Source organism: Triplophysa rosa, linkage group LG18 (genome assembly GCF_024868665.1).
Source record: "Triplophysa rosa linkage group LG18, Trosa_1v2, whole genome shotgun sequence".
NCBI lineage: Eukaryota > Metazoa > Chordata > Actinopteri > Cypriniformes > Nemacheilidae > Triplophysa > Triplophysa rosa.
This window is the reverse complement of record NC_079907.1, coordinates 18,278,473-18,300,399: the sequence shown is the minus strand read 5'-3', so window position 1 is coordinate 18,300,399 and position 21,927 is coordinate 18,278,473. Positions and strand designations below refer to the sequence as shown.

At 38.4% G+C, this 21,927-nt stretch overlaps 1 protein-coding gene across 1 annotated transcript; it reads right to left on the bottom strand.

Annotated features, from left to right (window-relative positions):
* Positions 1 to 18,026: 18,026 nt before the first annotated feature.
* On the bottom strand, positions 18,027 to 21,717 carry tob1b (transducer of ERBB2, 1b). The gene is made up of 2 exons (XM_057357787.1): positions 21,480 to 21,717; positions 18,027 to 20,107 (listed from the first exon to the last, which is right to left on the bottom strand). The coding sequence occupies exon 2, from the start codon at positions 19,962 to 19,964 to the stop codon at positions 18,990 to 18,992; it is 975 nt and encodes a 324-aa protein (XP_057213770.1). The 5' UTR covers positions 19,965 to 20,107; positions 21,480 to 21,717; the 3' UTR covers positions 18,027 to 18,989.
* Positions 21,718 to 21,927: the final 210 nt, after the last annotated feature.

Here is a 21,927-nt window from a genome sequence, read left to right as displayed (position 1 = left end):
GATGGAGGGAACGAGATGTTGTGTCCTTTATGCCACAACACGTGCCGACTGCTGCAGCGGTCGTGAGAGGCTCTCAGGCTCCTCAGCCCAAAGGTGAATGAATGTAGCACGCCGTCTCCCATTTATACCCGGATATCCGGGGGCGGAGTCCGGCATGCAAATTTCATTCGCCAATTTCATTGGTCTTTTCTAAATAGTTATAAACTGATAGGTTCTCAAGGACGAACCCCATCTGTCAGTTCGACACAACGTCTCGTTCCCTCCATCAGGGAACTGAGGTTACATCCGTAACCAAGACGTTTCTTACCAGTTGGATTATACCTTTTTGTGGATTCCCTTTTTGTGCCTGTTACCCCTTTTTGGATTTACTCTTGTGGATTTTTGGTTTTTGGATTAAATATACCCTTTGCACCGTCTCCTGTTGTGGCATCGTTCTTACCCTTGTGTGTAGTGTTACAATTAAGGTCGCACTCAGTTTTTTTACTTTGCATTATATACAGTACGTTATTATTCAATTTTTTCATTGTTGTTTTATCCATTTCCCATTATCCATTACTTTAAACATTTAAATCTGTCAGAAATGTTTTCTTACTTGGTTTTAGAAATCGGCACACACGTTTGTCCAAAACGATATTTGTGCATTCAAGTTACACATATTCTCATAAGTTTGTATATTGCCTGGGAATCAAACCTATAACCGTTCATTCAATGCTATACCAGTTGAGCTACAAGAACACTAAAATCTAAATGAAGAGTAGAATCATACTCATTTCAATATTTAAATTGTGTGAAAACAAATGATTGATTCTTTGTTATGGCATTGTCACCAACAATTCAATTACATTTGATCAAATGTTACTTCGTTACCAAAAAGACTCAAATATCAGTGAACAGCATAGAAATATATACGTCATATAAAATGTGTGAATAAAGTTTGTATTCAAATTTGAGATAAAATGAAACTGTGCTCTAAAAGTATTCATGACCAAAAGTGTCTATACCTCAAGAAATTCTATTCACTGAATTCTGCTAAATATGTTTTGTATTCACGTAAGATGCTGCAGTCACAACGTCTCATTGCTGCATCACAGCAGACTACACAAGGTCTAGGTTATATATTACGCACAAAATGAGAACACAAATAAAGCTGAAGCAAACTCTACAGTTGAGAACACACAGGAGGGTGATATCTATGTAGGGCGCCATCACTTTGGTGTCGTCAAGAATGGGGGTAATGCGGCTTACAGCAAGCAGTGATGATGTTTAATGAGCACTGTTGCTCTTCTGTCTCATAGGTAATTTGGGAAGGGATGTTAGTTGCCAGTTAAAATCTGGTGCTCTGACATTTGTCGGTGTCTATGACACAAGCGCACTAAAAATAATTTTGAAGGAGATGAACAGACTTGGTGTTCAATGGCTGTTTTTCATACCTCTTTCATACCTCTACCTAAGTGTGAGACGGCTCAGACGTCTCACACTTAGTCCATGAAGGAAGATATGCACTTTATTTTTATACATGACAAGGACATTTAGAGGGCATTCATCCAGTTTTGGAAATAACAGTCACATCAGATATAAAATATTTATCACTGTTTATGTTTAAAGACGGTATGTGTTAGTGGTTGGTGTGTGCTCAGTAATAACACATAGAACTTAGGTACAGTAACTTAGATAAAGAAACTTAAATAAAGCAAACAAGCTATTGTAAATAATGCACAAAATATGCATAATATTTTGATTTGTTGTTTAAGTTTAAGTCATTTTCATTGATTCAATTAATTTGTTTCATTTGATTTTTGAGTAAAACACGACCTAGACATATTTTGACAGATCTTATTCTGTGACATTCACCCAATGAGTAACAGACTATTCAGCTGGTCATGTGATGATGGTCTACTGTATTGTATATGTCATCTGTAATCCGAGTTAACATCACTTGAAACATGTCTGTACCACTAATTTCCTAAGAGGTAAAGCTTTTGTACACTGGAAAAGGTTATTTGTGTATTTTAACCAAGATAGCAAAGATAATTGATTTAACATCGAATCAATGTTGAGAATAACCAATTAAACATTGATACAACATCACATCAATCATTTTAGCTGTCTGTTCACCTTAAAAGCTCATCATCTTGTGAAACAAATGCATTTACATGTAGGCCTAATTAACTTTCATGTTTTCTTATTTTGGTGTTCGCAGAATCCGTAACACAGCTGGCATCTGGTATACTGAAGTTACATTAATGCCTTGTTTTTATTCAGCCCTGCGCTGCTCCCGTTACCCAAAGCAGGCCTGCGTGCGCACATTGTGTTTAACATTCATGCGCGCGGCTCCCTCTCGCTGTTTAGTATGCTGCACCGCACAGGGCTCGCACTCTCTCCGAGAAAACAAACAGGAGTTAGTGGAACATATCTTTATTACCCGGTCAACCTGGCTCAATTAATCACACCCCTGTGAACGCTAGGCCTACTGCTAAAATTAAAGCCAAAGTGGCAGTACAGTCATCATTTACACAGCAACACTGGGAGGTAAAAGACAGCAGAAATAGTGTTTAATGTGTGTTTAGTTGAAATAGTGCATTTATCCGAGCAGCAGAGAGATGTTTAAATAAAAATACGTAATACGTATGTAAGCCCAACTTACAACAAACCAATCAAAAAGGTAAGGGCAAAATAAAGCCCCGCCCTACATATTTTCTCATTTCAGAAGCCGTTTCACTCTGCCCTAAATTTAAATATTAAATAATACATCTATATCTTCTGTGGAGGTCTTTGTGACCAAAAATTGTCTGAATGCAATGGCGTCAGCCTATGAAAATGCAACTCCATGCACCCTGCTTGCACAAAAACAAGTCTACAAACTACTAGTTTGAACAATAACTGTAAATATGTATTTATTGTCATTTTATGTCCTTTGTATTGTAACAATGTCTGACAAATGAGACATGAGGAGGCATGGCTTTATAGAACTCTAAAGGAAGGGTGGAAACTTTTCCGCTTTTAAAGCTAGCTTGAAACTACGCTACGAAACTGCCTACACAACACAGTCTCAGGGGAATTCGTAACTTATTTACGAGGTGGCTACTTCGTATGAATTGTTCGATAACAAGTATTATTTGCTTTTGCGCTAGTGACGTTTAGGGGTGGGGTTATGGGGAGAAGTTTCAATATTGCTTTTTTCTAATAATTGTATGGATAACGCTTTAGATTACGGCCCGCAATGTACCGCATAATTAAACAGGATTTACAGCGTAAGTAATTGTAACAATAATGTACATCTACAGTACATATCTGTAGATAAAGCGGAACAATATGTAAAATTTGGGGAATAAAGGGGTAAGAGTTGGGAAAATTAAAAAAATATTTATGAGGGAACTGCATGCCATATTAACTCAAAATATCAACATTGATTTTGTACGTTACACATTAAAACTCATTAAAATAACTCATAATTAAAAGAAATGATTTGTGACCAACAATCCTAAAATCAATCAAATAAAAATTAATCCTAAAGTCAAAACTCAAGTCAAATTTACAGTTGACAGATTGCGTGCTTCATTCTTGCTGTCACATAATTTCCCCTTATTTCGTGTTTGCTATAATAATGAAATAAGAACCTCGTACTTAATTAATATCCAAAGTAGCTTATTTATGGGTACATTGCAATTACAAAAATGTAGTGTGTGTTCACGCTAAGACTGATGTATAGCAAACTGCAGGTCATGCATACCATGTAATATTAAAATAGTTACCCCTTAGTTTTAAAATACTTAAAGTATAAAGGTTTTTTTAATTTTCTGACTTCTTCCCCAAACTTTGCATATTGTTCCCCTTTACCTACAGATATGTACTGTAGACGTACATTATTGTTACAATTAGTTACACTGTATATTCTGTTTAAAAGCGTTACCGTTGTATGTTTTCGTATGAAACACATTGTACGAATTCATACGAATTAGCCACCTCGAAAAATAGTTATGAATTTTGGTTGAGTGAAATCAGGTTGGACAACATTCAACAATCATGCCTTAAATAAAATGACTTACAGCGCTAGGAGAACATGTCTAATTTTTGCTACTAAAATATACAGAAACCAATGAAGAGTGAAGGACTGCCCTCACCTACTGTTAGTGACCCTTCTTGACTCCGCCCCTGGCAATCATCCTCATTTTAGAGCTTTCACACCATTAAGCATTTTTTTCATGCGTTTGTGTGTGTGAAAACAACATCCATGACCGACCTAAAAACCAGAGGTGGACGAAGTACACAACTTCCTTACTTGAGTGAAAGTACAGATACTACTGGTCAAATATTACTCCACTACAAGTAAAAGTTGTAAAGACAGATTCTTACTTAAGTAAAAGTACAGAAGTACGTGCTTTTAAAAGTACTCAAGTATTAAAAGTAAATTTCCTTTATGTCAGTTGTGCATTGTTTTATTGTCGTATACCTTGTGCCTCTGAAGCACCCTACTGAATACACCGAGTAGCTCACAGAATCAGTGGTATTAAAGGAGTAGTTCACTTCAAAATTTGCCCCCATTGACTTTCCATAGTAGTTTTTATTCCTACTATGGAAAGTCAATGGGGGCAAATTTTGCAGTGAGCTACTCCTTTAAGAGCTTTATATGTTTAGCACACATATGTTTAGTTTAGATATAATCCTGTATGATCATTTAGCCTATTATCCTCATTAGCCCCCTAGGCCTATATGTATTTATGAGCAGTGTTCTTTTATTTTGTATATTCCCTTTACCAGTTTTAGCAGCAATTTACCAGTAAGTAGTAAGGTTCTTGTAAATAGTCAAGTGTAGAAGCCATGTGTTTGTTGGACTTATTACCATAATTTAACTACAAACATAAACTATAGCTAGTATAATAATGAATATAATGAAACTATGGTATGTTTAGTTGCTGTGGTTTTACTAAAGATTATTAATTGGAGTATGGTTCCTATATTTAGAAAATGGTAAATTTGTGGATACTGTGGTTTTAATGCAAATACCATCCCTGCTGAAAAAAAACAATGAATTTTTTAATTAGAATGAGATTTTTAAATTAAATTCCTCTTTGTAGTGTGTTTTGGGTTTTATTCCAATAGGATTTACCATCCCAGCAATAGAATCCATCACATACAAGTAGACAACAAGTATCCATAGTACAATTCCCATTATAACCATTAAATCCATTACATTTTATGTTGTATTTTGGGCAGGGTTCTATTGTTTTTATTTCAACAGGAATACTTCAACTATAGTTACTTCAGTAAAAACATCATTCATTTTCCAAATCGCTTTAAATGATATAGCAGCAGATCAGAAGTTAACACGCACGCGTAGCTCAAGGTGTATGTGATGCTTATTTACCGTTTAGCCGTTATGCCGATCATTTTCATGACAATGTTTCTACGATCTTTGACTGATCGTAACCCACAGATGATTACACCACACTTTAACATCTGCCTTTTTCCTCTTTTATTGTTCTATTTGCCTTTTTAGAGCGCTATCAACGGTGTAGCAGCGCCTACGTTTACATTAGTTTAGCGGGGAAGATCCCAGAGTTGCCAGATTTGCGTTAAAAAAATCTGCCAAATGGCCATTCAAAGCTTGCCGGAAAACCGCGAGCTTAGAAAAACTGAAATACTTGGCAACAGTAAAAGGTCCTGGCAGATCGCAAGCCAGATAAATTGCGCACACAGGAAACCCCGCTGCATAGAAACCATTTTCTACTTTTGGACCTTTTTATAAATGTAGTGGAGTAAAAAGTATGATATTTGTCTTTCAAATGTAGTCAAGTTAAAGTACAAGTACTCAGAAAAAATAATACTCAAGTAAAGTACAGATACTCAAAAAGTGTACTTAAGTACAGTACTCAGGCAAATTTACTTCGTTACTGTCCACCTCTGCTAAAAACTGAATACTGCAAAATTAAGCCCTTCACAGATCCATCCTTTTTATAACTGTGGTGTTGTAAGCCCCCAAACCAAAACAATAAGCAACACTAGACACCAAGTATTTACTGACAGTCTGAACATTGAAGGTTAAATGGCACGCATAAAAATATCCATATCTTGAGGGATTATGATGAATTGAGCATTAACAAGCAGTCTTAGAGCTCAGCGCTGACACGTCATGGGTTTGCTTTGTCGTCCGGTTCAGGTGCACATTGTACTGTAAGCTAGGCAAGTGAATTGAACATTCCATCCCATTCTAACTCTCTGGTTACAATCTAGTGCCCTGGACCTTTGAAACGGAGGCAAGAAACAAGACCCCAGCAGTTAGTGTGTGCTGAGGTAATAAATTCCACTCTAACCTTTCCTAGCGGTGAACAGATACTAGGCTGGTGTCAGTTTGAGTCTAACGTTGTGTTTGTTTTCACTGTTTGAATGATGGTTTAAAAGCATGGCATTTCTTTGGTCCTCGGTGCAGATAAACAAATCCATGTGGAAGCATCCCAACAATAGTTATTAGACATATTAAGTTGCAAATATGTTGCTGTTAAATTGTGCTCATGTGCTTAGCATTATAACATATAAGCCTAATTGCATTTTGTGTGATATTTGCATCATAACTAAGGAGTATGTGAATAAAAAACAAGTAACAGGAGGCCGGATTTTATTGCATCTGCTATCATTTGTGTCATTGTGTGGATTTAAGAAATTACTTTCAACAATATCCTGACATTAAATCAGAATCAGTTTAGGAAGGTTCAGATTAGAATTTTGTAGATTCAGAGTCCCTTGAGAGCTTTATTATTTGGTGTCTTTCCTCTATTTCTTTAATTCAACTGTGGCTCGAGGGAGATGGGATTAGAACAAAGCTGTGTTTCTCTAATTGGACACGACAAGCGACAAGGCCGTGGTTCGGTTCTGCTGTGGACAACTGCCACGAGTATACACTTCAAATGACCCAAAATGGACTGAAATTTTGTATTTAATATGATAGAATAGATAAAAACTATTATAGCTACATATGCACAAATCATATTTAAAGTGCCCGTGAACCGGAAGTCTGGATCGTTTATACTTACCTATTTTGACGCATTTCCATTTCCATTACAGTGAAATTTAATTTTGAATGAGAAAAATAGTAGGCGTGGCTTTTGTCTTTCTCTGTGATTTGATCGTATGTGTAAAAACAGCCGTTGCATTTTGAAATGGAACTGGGAGCAGACTGACAGTTGAAGGGGAGGGGTAACGGATGCTCCGCCCAAGCCATCTAACATGTCATTTAAGATGGATAGTCATTAAAGGACGGAAGTGCATTTTCAGATTTTAACTGAAGATTATGAGGGCACACAAATTTTAAAAGGAGAATGACCCACATTGATCAACTATTTACAATAAACACTGCAAAATTTCATGAAAAACTAGGCATTATAATTTTTAAATTCACTAGGACTTTAATAACAGATGAAAAATAAACAAACAAAGCATACGTTTACAGTAATAATAAAGTTAACACAACATTATTAACCAATCAAATGTTTGAATGGTATCCATCAGAAGTTGACTGGATTGTGAAAAATTGTGGTTGAAAACTATAGGAGAGATTTGACATGTCAGTGTAAACAAAGTTGTTTCAAGGACCGGGCAAGTTATGACACCTTGATAAAAGAGTACCAAGATCATTTTAATATACTGTATGAATAATTGTTAATTTTAATACCATTAACGGTTAATAACTGATAAATGTGACACAAAAGACCAGGAGCTTCTTTAAAATAAACAGGATCATCTATTATAGCTAAAAATTCATACTTCTTTTACAGTCTTTAACTAATTAGACAGATTTCCAGCAACACATCCTTATTCAGTTGAGGTTTATGCCTTAAAAAATTCAAAGCCCCAGTGAGAATGTGTCAAGCATAAAATATTTCAGCCAGCTTTGGCTCTTTTTTGGCTCTAAACAGTTTCAGAGTATGGATGAGGTGATCCTGCTTTGTGCTGAGCGTTCGCATCAATCTTTTTCTGCACTACATTAAAATGGTATGTCATAAAATTTCTCCCACTCATCAAATGAGACCCACACAAGATAACTTCTTTAGCATTTGAAGGTACTGACTGCCTTTTTTATTGTAATGTTGTCTCATCGACGAATGAGACAGGACATGATTGACACGAGGAGGCTTTGGAGAGAGCTCTGAAGGGAAGGTGAATTTTTTTGTTTGATAAATACAAAATGTGTCTAGTTTCCTTTATTATATCAGTTGGAAAAGTTGTCACAAGTTTTTATGTTTTAATTTCATATAGTTTGTTTACAACTTTTTTGTTATCTTTTACACCTTTTTTTTTTTTTTAACTTGCTGAAAAGCCTATAATAGGCTATTCAATGGCTGGTTAACCACAGATTAACAAAATGTACCTTTTGGGTATAAGAGTACCCTAAAAGGACCTATTGTGAACCTTTAAAAGTCACATTTTTTGTAGCCTCAGGAACAAAATTGTCCCTTCACAGTACATATTTTCTAACCAATAATATTCAAAATTGTTCAATTGTTTTTTTTATAGCCAACACTTTAGGGCATGTGACTATACAGAAATCGCTCACCCTGAGAAAAACCTCTGGCCTCTGGTGTGTTACTATGTACTACACACAAGCTGTTAATGCAACTACACACAAGTTTATTGTTCAATCCCCAGTTCTCAACACCTTAATACATTTTCCTGTCTCACAGCATGTTAATGCATCTTCCTCTGAGCTCATGGAAAAGAAAGAAATCATAGTGCGGGTGATCATTAATCTTGAGTCCGAGAAGGTTTCTCATGTACATGAAAGGGCCTTTTTAAAAGGGTTCTCAGCATGGTTACAATTATAATGTGCGCTCTTTTCTAAATAGTCCTTCTTTGACCTGAGCTATCCTTTTGGCTGATCACTGGACCAAGCTGTGAGTATACGTATGTGCTTACTATTCAATGAATCTGTGCTGAAGCTGAGCTGTCATGACCAAAAAAACAGGGATGAAAGGCGAGTACTGAATAGTGACGTTTAACCGGTAATTCATCCTGCTTGAGCTGGTGCCAGGTATTCGGCTAGAGTTCACACACATAGGCTACGCTAAGACACCCTTGGAACAAATGGGAAAAATACTTAACACACAGAGAGACAGTTGGAAACATATATAATGGGATTTAAAACTTTGAAACCAATAGTTTCAGTATTTTGCATTCTTTTTTAGTCAGTAACACATTAAGTAACCTTTGACCTAAAAATTGCAGGTTGTTGAATGAAAAATGCAAATATGTTCGCCTCTCTATCGCCATCTCGGTTTGAAACATAAAATTGCAGGTTATCTTTAGTATTTTCTTTACATGTTAGTTAAATTATGTCAAACTGACATTCCTGCTAAATTGTAAAGTACAACTTATTATTATAATTGTAAGATTAATATAATTGTAAAAGAATCGAGGAAAGGAGACAGATTTGAACAATAATTTTGATGTACTTGCTCAATAACTGCCTTTGTTCATTTTACAGATTGCAGCTATTAAGTGCCAGAGGAGTCAGTCCAATACTGTACATCTCTCTAATAGCTGAGTATGTTTGCTGTGCTGAATAAATGCAGAGTATGGACCTATAACACAGCAATTTCTTTGAGGGTTGAAGGAGGTCAAAATCGACTGCAATCTGATCTCCAGAGTATTCCATAAAGCTTCAACAGTGTTTTAAAATGATGCAATGGCTTCATTCTGGGGTTCATAAAAGCACTCCTGAATTTGTTGTAAAATGGGAACATCATGGGGGAACTGTGATTGCAGAGGGTGCGTTTGGTCCTGTGAAAGGGCCTTGTCTTACATAGCCTTTATATAACCACACAGACCAATCATTTGACCTGTGACTCCCACATTATGGCTGCCCATACCATTTGTGGATTACTTACAATGTTGGAAATGCACATTGTGGTTTGCACATTCTCTTTTGTTTTTTTGTTTACAAATGTCAAAAATAGGGTGAAAGTTGTTTGTTTTTCCATGTATTGTGTTACAAATTATGCATTTTTGTATGCTGACCTTAGATATAGGATATTGCATAGCATACAGCAGATTTTAGGCTTTTAAGCAAAATTTTAACATAAATAAAAATAGACACCCAAAATAATTCTTGAAACTGTAAAAAAGGCCAAAAAGCCAAAAATGTCTAGCCATTTAATTAATACATTTTTGTTTTAATCAATAGCAATAAATAAAACATTCTTATTGTAGAGAGCATTTGACTGGTCACAAGCATCCATTTAAACAAGATGAATCACAACATTTTGTTAGTTTTGTCAACCGGAATTTAATAGATGGATTCAATAAACATGATCTAAAAACTACAAAACTCATAACACTATTAACATATTTCTGCTGAAACTGTTTTAAGTGAAATAAATAAGGAAATTAAAACATTATGACATTTCAGCTCGGTTTTAAAGACATGTCTTATCTTAAACCGGGACAATGCCTTAGTTAAATTAGGTTATTTAAGCAGATTTTATAAAAACGCTTTTGTAAAAAACATTACTGGTGTTCTGTGCATCTTGAGACAAAGCAATGGCAGTGGTATATTTTAAGATATGTCGGTCCAAGTTATTTTAGTTATATACAACTCAAACTTGCATTTTAGACTGGGACTATAGGCTTAAGTTTGTCTGTGAAACCAGGCATTAAAGTTTAAATGATACTCTTCAATTAGAAGTTTATTTTCTTGAAGATTTTTCATCCCCTTTATGACCTTTGTTGAAAATCATATAGCACAGCAGTGAGTCCTTTACTGGTACTGAATAATTTGTAGCAGCAATGATTTACTAACCTCACTGGATTCTTACATGACACTACTGTTGCATTAAGATGAGCTTTCACAGTGCCCATTATTCGCCACGCGAGTTTTCCTCGTTTATTCTCGTGAATGTTTACATACCTCCACATGCTTGTGCGAGCGCAGCGCTGCAACAGCTGGCGGATTACATCACTGACACGGAGCAGCAACACCCGGATTCTCTTATTATTATTATTGGGGACTTTAACAGAGCAAACCTCTCCCGTGAGCTGCCAAAATACAGGCAGCATATCACATGCCCCACCAGAGACAGCAACATTCTGGATCACTGTTACACCACAATACGGGATGCATACCACTCTGTTCCCAGAGCAGCTCTGGGTCTCTCTGATCATTGCCTGGTTCATCTTCTTCCGACCTACAGACAGAAGCTTAAATCTGCCAAGCCTGTAGCAAGAACAGCAAAGAGATGGAGCAGCGAAACAGAGCAGGCCTTACAAGCCTGTTTCGACTGCACGGATTGGAGTGTCTTTGAAGCTGCAGCCACTGATCTGGATGAGTTAACTGACACAGTGACATCCTACATCAGCTTCTGTGAGGACATGTGTATTCCCACCAGGACTCGCTTAACATACAACAATGACAAACCATGGTTTACAATGAAACTGAGACAGCTTCGTCAGGCCAAAGAAGATGCTTACAGAAGTGGGGACAAAGTCTTGTATAATCAGGCCAAAAACACACTGACAAAGGAGATAAGAGCAGCTAAGAGAAGCTACTCTGAAAAGCTGAAGAACCAGTTTTCAGCCAACGACCCTGCATCAGTGTGGAAAGGCCTGAAAGACATTACCAACTACAAGCCATCATCCCCTCAGTCTATGGGTAATCAACGACTGGCTGACGACCTGAACGACTTCTATTGTCGTTTTGAAATGCAGAGTCTCACCCTTCACACCCGCCCTGACCCTATCTCTGCTATACCATTAACACCTCCTCTTGACATTCAACCTGCACTTAAGATCTGCGAAGAGGATGTTTGCCAGCTTTTCCGCAAACAAAAGATCAGAAAAGCACCAGGCCCAGACAATGTCTCACCCTCCTGCCTGAAAGTCTGTGCGGAGCAGCTGTCGCCCATCTTCACTAATATTTTTAACAGATCTTTGGAGCAGTGTGAAGTCCCTTCATGCTTCAAACGCTCCACCATCATCCCTGTACAGAAGAAACCCAAAATATCTGGACTTAATGACTACAGGCCTGTTGCTTTAACATCTGTGGTCATGAAGTCATTTGAGAGACTTGTACTGGCCCACCTGAAGGACATCACCAGACCACTTCTTGATCCCCTCCAGTTTGCTTACCGAGCAAACAGGTCTGTGGACGATGCAGTAAACATGGGACTGCATTACATCCTACAACACCTAGACAGACCAGGGACTTACGTCAGGATCCTGTTTGTAGACTTCAGCTCGGCCTTCAACACCATAATCCCAGACCTCCTCCTGCCCAAGCTTACCCAGCTCTCTGTGCCAACCTCTACCTGTCAGTGGATTATTAACTTCCTGTCGAACAGGCAGCAGCTAGTGAGGTTGGGAAAATTTAAATCCAGCACATGTACCATCAGCACCGGAGCTCCTCAAGGATGTGTTCTTTCTCCACTGCTATATTCACTCTACACAAACGAATGCACCTCTACAGACCCTTCTGTCAAACTCCTGAAGTTTGCAGATGACACCACAGTCATTGGCCTTATTCAAGACGGTGATGAATCTGCCTACAGAAAGGAGGTTGCTCAGCTGGCTGCCTGGTGTAGTCAAAACAACCTAGAGCTGAATGCATTCAAGACAGTGGAGATGATAGTGGATTTCAGAAGGAACCCTCCATCACTTCCTCCCCTCACCATCCTGGACAGCACTGTGGATACTGTGGAGTCATTCAGGTTCCTGGGCTCCACCATCTCTCAGGACCTGAAGTGGGAGTCCCACATAGACTCCATTGTAAAGAAGGCCCAGCAGAGGTTATACTTCCTCCGTCAATTGAGGAAGTTCAACCTACCACAGGAGCTACTGACCCAGTTCTACTCAGTGGTCATCGAATCTGTTCTGTGCACTTCAATTACTGTTTGGTATGGCTCGGCCACCAAATCAGACCTACGAAGACTACAACGGACAGTTCGTAGTGCTGAGAAAATTATTGGTGCTCCTCTGCCCACACTTCAGGACCTGTACGATTCCAGAGTGAAAAACAGGGCAAGAAAAATCATCATTGACTCCACACACCCAGCACACAAACTCTTTGATCTGCTGCCCTCTGGCCGGCGCTTTAGAGCACCAAACACCAGGACTTCCAGACACAGAAGCAGCTTCTTCCCCCAGGCAATCTCCCTCCTAAACAGATAACTGCTCCTTAAGAGCAATATTCCACTTCCACTACTCCTATAGTGTGCACTACTGTGCCTTATTATATCTACATCTTATGTATACATGTATATAACACTACCTCTACTTACTAAATTATCCATTTGCACAAGTGTACATACAATCTGTTAATATGTTTATTCTACTATATACTACCCGGTACAATGTCTCTTATATGTTATTATCCCCCATTTTCTGTAAAATAGTCTTTATTTTATATATGCACAATTTAGAATCTTTTAGACTGTAAATCGTATTATATTGTATTGTCATTGTGTTAAATGTCTGTACTAGAAGCTTCCAACACCAAAGAAAATTCCTTGTGTGTGCAAGCACACTTGGCAATAAAGCTCTTCTGATTCTGATTCTGATTCTGATTACAATAACATTTAGGCTAACAGAAGTAAAAAGGGTAAACATTTAGCGTTACCAATTTTACCAGTTGATCACATCACACGTGGCAACAGTGAGACAAACAGTGAGGTCATGTCCTATAGTGGTTACTGCTTTCCTACACATCACAAGCCACCTGACTGGGATTCCTTTGCTTTGAATCAGAGAGGAATTCCTAAACCCTGACGTATGGGGGTGTTTCCGAATAAAAACTTTCAGTGGGTGTGAATGTGTGCAGACGTTATATCTCAATGGGCCCCTTAGCTAGGCCTCTGAGCTCATACCGATATAGCAAGACCAAAAGAACGGCTTACATTGTCATAAGAGTGGGCTTAAAGTCAGGCCATCCAAATGCTGACCTGTGTCAGCTGGGAGGCCAGTGTCTTTTTTCACAGGGGTGGCCCATGTGACGCTTATTGAAGCGTCCTTAAAGCATTCATTCATGTTACTAATAGCCCCTCTCTTCCTGTGAAAGTAAAAATATGATAGACAAAATTCACATTTAGAATAAAAACGCATTCAAAACTGACAGGGAACATTTAAGACAGTGTAAATATGCTGTTCATTGGGGTGAATGAAACGTGATAATTGCAATAATAAATCTAAATACGGAATCCATTAGACTTTTTATGCAAATGTGACTGTCCAATGCAACTTTGCTGTAAACTCAACGCTATTGGTTATTTTAAAAGGGGGAGGGGCCATTCGATATATCTTGCTCTGTCTTCGTTTTTCCTTAGAAATTACTTTAACATATCAAATAATGCTGCACGTTTCATGACACTTCAATGGACCTTTAAGATGCACTAAAAGTGTCCAGAGAAACAGTACTGTCCTCTGCTTGTATTTTCTTTGCTTTTATAATGTTGTGGGGCTGTCTCTAGGAGGGAACTTTTGACAAGTGTGTGTGTGTCACCCAGCCAATAACGAGTAATGACACATAGTTGAGGGCGGGAGTTAAAAAAATGCAGCAACCATGTAAAGCAGCCACCAAAATGGCTGACGCAGCACCAAACAAAAAGCAAATAAACTATGGCACAACTTCAGAGGCTTGTTGTAAAATAAATTTGTACATTTAATTAAGATAAATTGACTAGCTAAATAATTACCTTGTGAACTTTTGGCACTTTCTGCCAGATGGGAGGGGCCAAGTTTGAATGATGTGTAACTGAAAATCTTGCGTCTAACTTATTTCTTGACACCACTTTTTTTTTACTTTGGTTTTATTGAATGCCCCACCTCTGACGTATGGCCAATCAAAATGTAGAATAATGGAGCGACACCTGGAGTGGCCAATCAAATTTTAAGGCACACACGATTTGGACACGTCCCTGCGAGAAGTGATAATAAAATGCATTTGATTATCCCATCTGTGCTATCTTAATTAAATCTAATATCAGTCAGTACAAGATCAGTTCAATTCTGATAAAGTCAGGGCTGACATGCATTACCCGCAGGCATAACAACAAAAATACAACAATTCTCAAAACAAACTGCTGTCTTATCTCTCCTGAGCCAAAGTGGCTATATTAGAAGACATTGTGTTGCTGCTTCTCGCTATAAGTGCAAATGTTATGGGCAAGAGCTGTCCGAGATGAAATTACACAGGCGAGGAACATTGAATACCACAGTGACCGGTGAAGAGATATGGCCCCTGCTGCCACACATACACTCATAGAGAAAGGCACTATGACTGCATCTTCTATCCATCACACTGCACCTGTCTGTGATGGAGTGCTGCTTGTCATTCATTGTGTAAGAGGGTTTGTTGTAACTGAATTTTGTTGAGACTGAAGCTTAAGCTCTTCTGCTGTGCCCTGTTACCGACTGATGGTTTGGAGTTCAACTATAAGCCATCTGTAGAAACGATGCCTCTATGTTTAAATCATAGCATGGATTGACTTGGACTAACAGGCAGCTTGTTATTTGTTGTATAATATTAAATGTTTAGGTGATTAAGAGGAATATGTAATGCGGTGCAATTACAGAGACCTGTATTCAACCCATGCATAATTTAAGTATGAGGATGCATTAGAATGCATTCATTTTGTGATTTTTGTACACCATTCTCCAGTGAGTCTGATGTGAATTAGTTCTACTTTTAAAACCTTTGTATTTTTTTCTAAATTTAGATTCCATGGGTGGCCCAGAGGGAAGAGTCCCAAATTTATTTTGTTGCGAAAGCTGGTTATGCTGTAACATTGATTTGTTTTGTTAAAGACATAGTTATCGGTTTACTGTGATAGTCCTAGATAATACATTTAGGCCTTGGTAAAAGGACGTCTTTGAAGAACCAATGGGGCTTTGATTCTGGTTGATCCCATAACCTAAGGATAAATGTTGTTTGAATAAATTCTGTACCTTTAGAGAAAAATAATAATATTAATTATATAATGTAATAAGCCAAATCTTGTAACGTCATAATCTGTAATTAACATAAAAAATAGTAAGAAATTGATGTTCATTTTTGTTGGACTACACATTTGAGTCTTACTTCAATTACTGCATACCACTTAACACAAAAATAAAAACGTTGTATTAACCAGATGTTCCTGACTTTCAAGCTCTTCTCTACCACAGATACCATGCATTTTTACTCAGGGTGTTGAACGTCACACGGTTACGACTACACCTTCAGTTATTTATATTCAGAATAATGCTTGTATATACATTTACTTGTGTATGTCTACAATGTAATATTATTAGCTCTACTAGTAATAAAAAGGCCCATTTATAACCTATGGATATATCACTGTGATCATATTTTCACCTGCAGCTGAACTTGGCGAAGTACTTTCACTATTGGCACAGACTAGTCTGTCCCCAAAACATTCAAATCACTTTGGGAAATATACTTTGACTGTGGTCCATTGACCTGACACTGACCAAAGTTGGACATCTGCGGGTCAAAACACATTTTTACAAAACACAATGAATGTTTAGGCTTTTAGTATATTTACCTTTGAAGGTATACAGTATATTGGTTTATAGGCTTTATATACTGTACATACAGTGTATTGTTAGAAGATTCTATCTGGGATGAATCCTGCTACTCAGGAAATGGTTTTAATATCACCAAGAATTCTCTCATATGTTGAATCTTCCTAGCCATTATACAGTATATCTTGTTTTCTTTTGTCAGTACCCCTTTTCTACCCTACAGGAGTCCAGGCTTGGAACTGCTCCAGGTAATAGCAAATGTTCATCAGACCTGGCACAGAATGGGTGAAATACAGGCCGCATTAATGAAAGTTGGTGTCTGTTAACACAAACACATCAACAAAGTAGCCTAGCCTGGCTGTGTGCTTTTAGAATCTGTAGACAAACATGTGATATGCTTAAGTTGCTACCAAAATACTTCACTGTGCCAAAACATACCACACAGTCGACCTCAGATAAGCAGATGGTGCTATATCTGTGTCCACGCTGGCATCAGCAAAGTCTCAAACTGCAGTATTAAAAATAAACAAGCGTACATTGTGAATGCCTTGACCACTCTAATCTCCACTTTCCAAAGGCCACCGAGGCTTCAGCTGCAAAAACAAGCGTACATTTCAGGCTTAATTGTTGAGCTACGCAAGTATGTCCACAACAGCAAAAAGCCTCTCACGGCAGGTGGTGAGAGGCAATAAGAAGGAACACGGGTGATTTGTTCTCAACCTTGCCACATGTGGGACTGTTAAGGCAGATATGAAGGCACATGGACAACGGCTCAGATTGCTAGCGCCTGAAAGCCATGCTTATACGATGAAATGTCACCTGATCATTTGTTTTAGTTATAACGTGGAAATTAATGGGACAGTGAATCAGCGTAGCTTCTATTTAGCTTTTAAAGGTCACCTACACCTTACCTTGCTGAAACCAGACACTACTTCTTGCACAGAAATGTTTGGAATGTGGCAAATGGGTATGAAAATGTGGTAATAAAATAATATGGATAAAAAATTATTTCCAAACAAAACATATCTTTAAGCCATCTTAACAGTTGCAATGATTTCTGGGTAGGGCCAGGTTGCAGCTTAGAACCGATAACATTGTTAGATTACATGCATATACCCTCTATGTTATGGTCTGTTAGTAACGTTAATGAAATAAGTGTTCTTTTTCAAAAATCTGAATATTTGAGAAGTGTTTTTGAGCAGCTCATTTGACTTTGTGGTCTCATCAGAAGCCATTTTGTGATTTAGATTTGGTATTCATATTCAACTTGAATCATCATCTTTCTGTGCCGCTCATGGATGCGGAACCATAGCAACTAAATGAAACCAAATCGGTCAAGATCCCAGAGCGTTGGACATAAAAAGAAACTGTCAAAAAAAGCATAAAACCAGCAACAAAAAACCTTAACAGCACCAGCTGATGGCCGCACATGCCATTTAAGTTGTTTTTTTCCATGAAGACTCGGATGATGAAAGGCATTTAATGATTGACATTCCATTAAAGCGATAGAAGACAACCAAGAGTTTATTTGCCTAAATTTTCTTTTATTGAAAAAGGCCAGGGTGCAAATGTCAAATAAAAAAAATAAAAGACAAGCATATATTTCAAGCGTTTTAATACAAACTTAATATAAACCATTTCAGTCCCTCTTCACATGTAAGACACTGACTCAAAATACTTTGTTATACCATATTTTATCAAGTATTGCACAATGTAGGTACAAAATTAATATATACGATTACATTGTCCAAAAATCTGTTTAACTCTTAACAGAAAATACAACTCTTTTTGTTTCAAAAAAAGCAAATATTCCTACACTGAAATTCCAACACTATATTCTGTACACAATCTTTAGAATTTTTGATCTATTTAAAGATGAATTTCTTTAACAATTTTATAAAAGAAACAAAAACAAAATATATTATAACATAAAGCTTCTGCAGCCATCACAGATCACTGGAGTAGTAAAAAGATATAAATGCAATTCCATGTTGTAGAAACAATATATATACTCTGATATTTTACAAACTCTGTACTCAATTAAATTATACAATTAGAAAAAAGACCACGTAACCCCCGATATATGCATTAGTGCCAATTTCTTAAAAATCAGCCAAGTCTTACCAACTTTAAAATACTGTAAGAGGCCAGAACTTGAAGCTTATGTCTTTTTTTCAATGTTTTAGAGTATTTTTTCCAAAAGGTAGTAAAAATTTTCTTTTTTTGCTTTATTGGCAAAAAAGGAAATGAAAACAATGACTGAATGTAACCAAGCTTGGACACATCTGTAACACAAGCTTTTAGTACAAACTCAAGGGGGCAGAGAACGACACTTAGGAAAAAAACACCCTTGGGCACATGCGCTTATCATTGTCTAATAGGGATTTTCGTTTCTTCGTCCACAGTTCTTTGAACTAATAGTCTTTAAACTAATGTGCGTCTTGCCTTTCATTTTCCTTTTGCCAACAATCAATAACTCTTAAACATTAGTTAGCCATAACTGGCTGGAATTGCTGGTTAGAATACTGCATGTTGCTGAGACTGAAGTTTAAGCCATCCATGAGGGACTTGTCGTTGATGCTTCCGTAAGCTGTGAACACGTCGAAGGCATTGTTATACTGAAGTGGACTGAGGCTTAGGGGGTTCTCACTTCCAAACACTGCACCGGAGCTCCCTTGGCCTTCAAGGTTGGGAAACACAAACTCCTTGGCATTGGGAGAAAGAGCGGAGGCCTTCTGCTGTTGACCTCCGAGGCCAAAACTGTAGAGCGAGTGCATGGAGTTGGAGATGGCTTTCTGCTTAACTAAGCTGTTCACATTCAGGCCCAGGTTGGTGGGAGAAGTGCGTGCAACTTTGCCGCCATTGCGGCCACTGTTCTTCATCTTGGTGGAGCCAAACTTGGTGGCGGCAAAGGAGGCTGTGGTGAAGGTTAAAGGCTGAGTGGAGCGTGGCATGAAGGAGGGGCTGACCGCAGCAGACTGGCCAAATGGCGGGGATGGAGAACTGGACTCCGAGGAGACGCCCACGGGGTCGCTGATTGGCATAAAGACCTGAGCCTCGGGGTTAAAACTGTTTCTGATCTCTTTGTCCAGCTCAGACCCGTTCTCATTGTTATCGTCCACGTATAGCACCTTTACAGGTCCCTTTTCCCCAATTTGGTAGGACACCTCAAAGGGGTCAATCCAAACACTGAGGTCCTGCGGCAAGTTATTGCGGACATCTTCGATGTCCAACCCACTCTCTTTGGCTGCTTCCTCCACTACCGGATCCACCTTCTCGCCCACGTGTATACACCTGAACCCAGATCCTTTGTATGGCTTGTCCGGGTACCAGTGTCCTTCATATTTCTTCTTCAGCTGTCTATCCAACTCCTCGCCAAAGATGTTGACTCGCCGCCGCGGGAGTTTGTTGTACAGATAAGAAATGATGAAGTTAAGAGCTACTTGGATTTCAAGCTGCATAGCTATGTACGTCTGTCCCGTCAACAGTTGCTTTAGACGAGTGTTGCAAAAACCTCCGATGCAGTAGCGATCAGTGGGGACCAACAGAAGTGCTGGCGGATGAGAAAATGTTTGCTGTTCCACAGGAAAATATTCTCACGCTCCTTGAAGAAGGAAAGAGAGGCAAGGTTTTCAGCTTTGTATGACAGTAGACATATTGAATCATGACTTGGCCCTTCTGAGCATGTATATGTAAACACAAACGCTAACAGCTACAGACTTAATATCAAAAATTATAAAAAGACAAATAAAAGACAAAAAAATTAAAAAGGCCAAAATATAGCAAAGCATGAGGACAATAAAAGGGAAACATATATTTTTAGTGAACACATTTAAATTCGCCTTATTTGCGGAGTGGTGGCTGTACAAGCCCACGTGAGTACGGAGATGGGTGAGACGAAAACAGTCTCCATGAATCAAGAGACATTACATAATATGGGTCCTCTTCCCGACTTATTCCGTAAACTGTTGCGTAAAAACGCTTTTATGTGAATATGGGGCATTTGAACACAATGCGACACATTGAGGCGACATTGCGCAACAGATCGGCGGTCGGATTTCCCTACGATCGCGACCAATAGTGTGACGCTGTAGTCGGGGTGTGTAGCTATAGCGATGAAATACGCAGAAATGTGCGCAAACAGACGCGATTGTTTTCACAATGTGACACGAAATTCGATACACGATCGCCGCGAGAAACATGGCAAGAAATAACGCCATTACAGGCGTAAACAATGAATTATTATTAGTGGATATGGTCGTTTTTAGAAAACAGATGCTCTCTGACGAATCAACGAATTGAAGGAACCCACGACACCAAAAAGCATGTGTATGTAGACTGCACGCAGAGACATTATTTATAGCCCATGTGAATATATGATGGGAACATTCTAGCCGCCCAAGCTGGATCAAATAAACGCAAACAGTTTAAATAGCTACATGTAAACAGAGAGCTTAAAAATCTCTCTGGAAATACACCATAAATGGTGTTAAGCTCTAGTAAAATAAATGACGAGAGAAAACAATCAGCTTTCCCACGGATCGCGCAGGATTTCAGACAAACTGAACTTTGGCACTGTATATGTGAAGACATTCTGATCGTACCTGCGTGTCGTATGGCCAAGTAGAGCTGAAAACTGCCCTTAGCAGTCATTTCCGTAAAACAAACTGACGACAGCGTTAACACATTGAAGAGAGGAGCTCACATGACTACAAGGTTTTAACTAAGGCTACGTGGTCGTTTTACTAATAAAAAAGAATACCAATACAACTGCTTTAGACGAAACGCGATAATCTCGTGTAATCTTCCACTGTATCGACCACCAGACATCCATTTCATCAGCAATATCCAGTTTGTTCGTGCAATAACATTGAGGTGCGACGATAAACACTTCTTTACACTACAACATACGTTTGCATACACGATTTGTATGAAACGTCACAAATGTGCAATGCCAAAACTCGCCAGATACTTACATTAAACGACTTCTCCGTGTTTTTCTCTCCGGTTGACGTGACAACAACCTTCCGCAACAATTCCCAGCTAAACACTTATCTAATTGATTATTCCAGTTAGGTTGCATGAATATGTTTAGTTGTTTGTTCTTCAGGGTATTATGATATATATTTGGTTGGAGTCAATCTTCAGGCAATCCGACTCCCCACTGCCTGGGAGTTTTTACAACTCTGCCCTTTAAACTCCTGACTGAATCTCCTTTATAGCGCTCCTCCGCCACGGACATGATGGGGGCGGTGATGCGGTTTTCAGAGGTCAAAACCTGAGCGAGGCTTACGATTGGACCAACGCCCTTTCGTCACATATTTGCCTCCCATGTCTCCCTTATGATTGGTTTTGCGCTGATGTCAATGATTAAAAAGACCCGCCCACGACAGCGGCCGACCAATGAATAAAAGTACATTTATG

Coding starts and splice junctions, on each gene's coding strand:
- tob1b (XM_057357787.1), bottom strand. CDS start 19,964: ATGCAGCTTGAAATCCAAGTAGCTCTTAACTTCATCATTTCTTATCTG.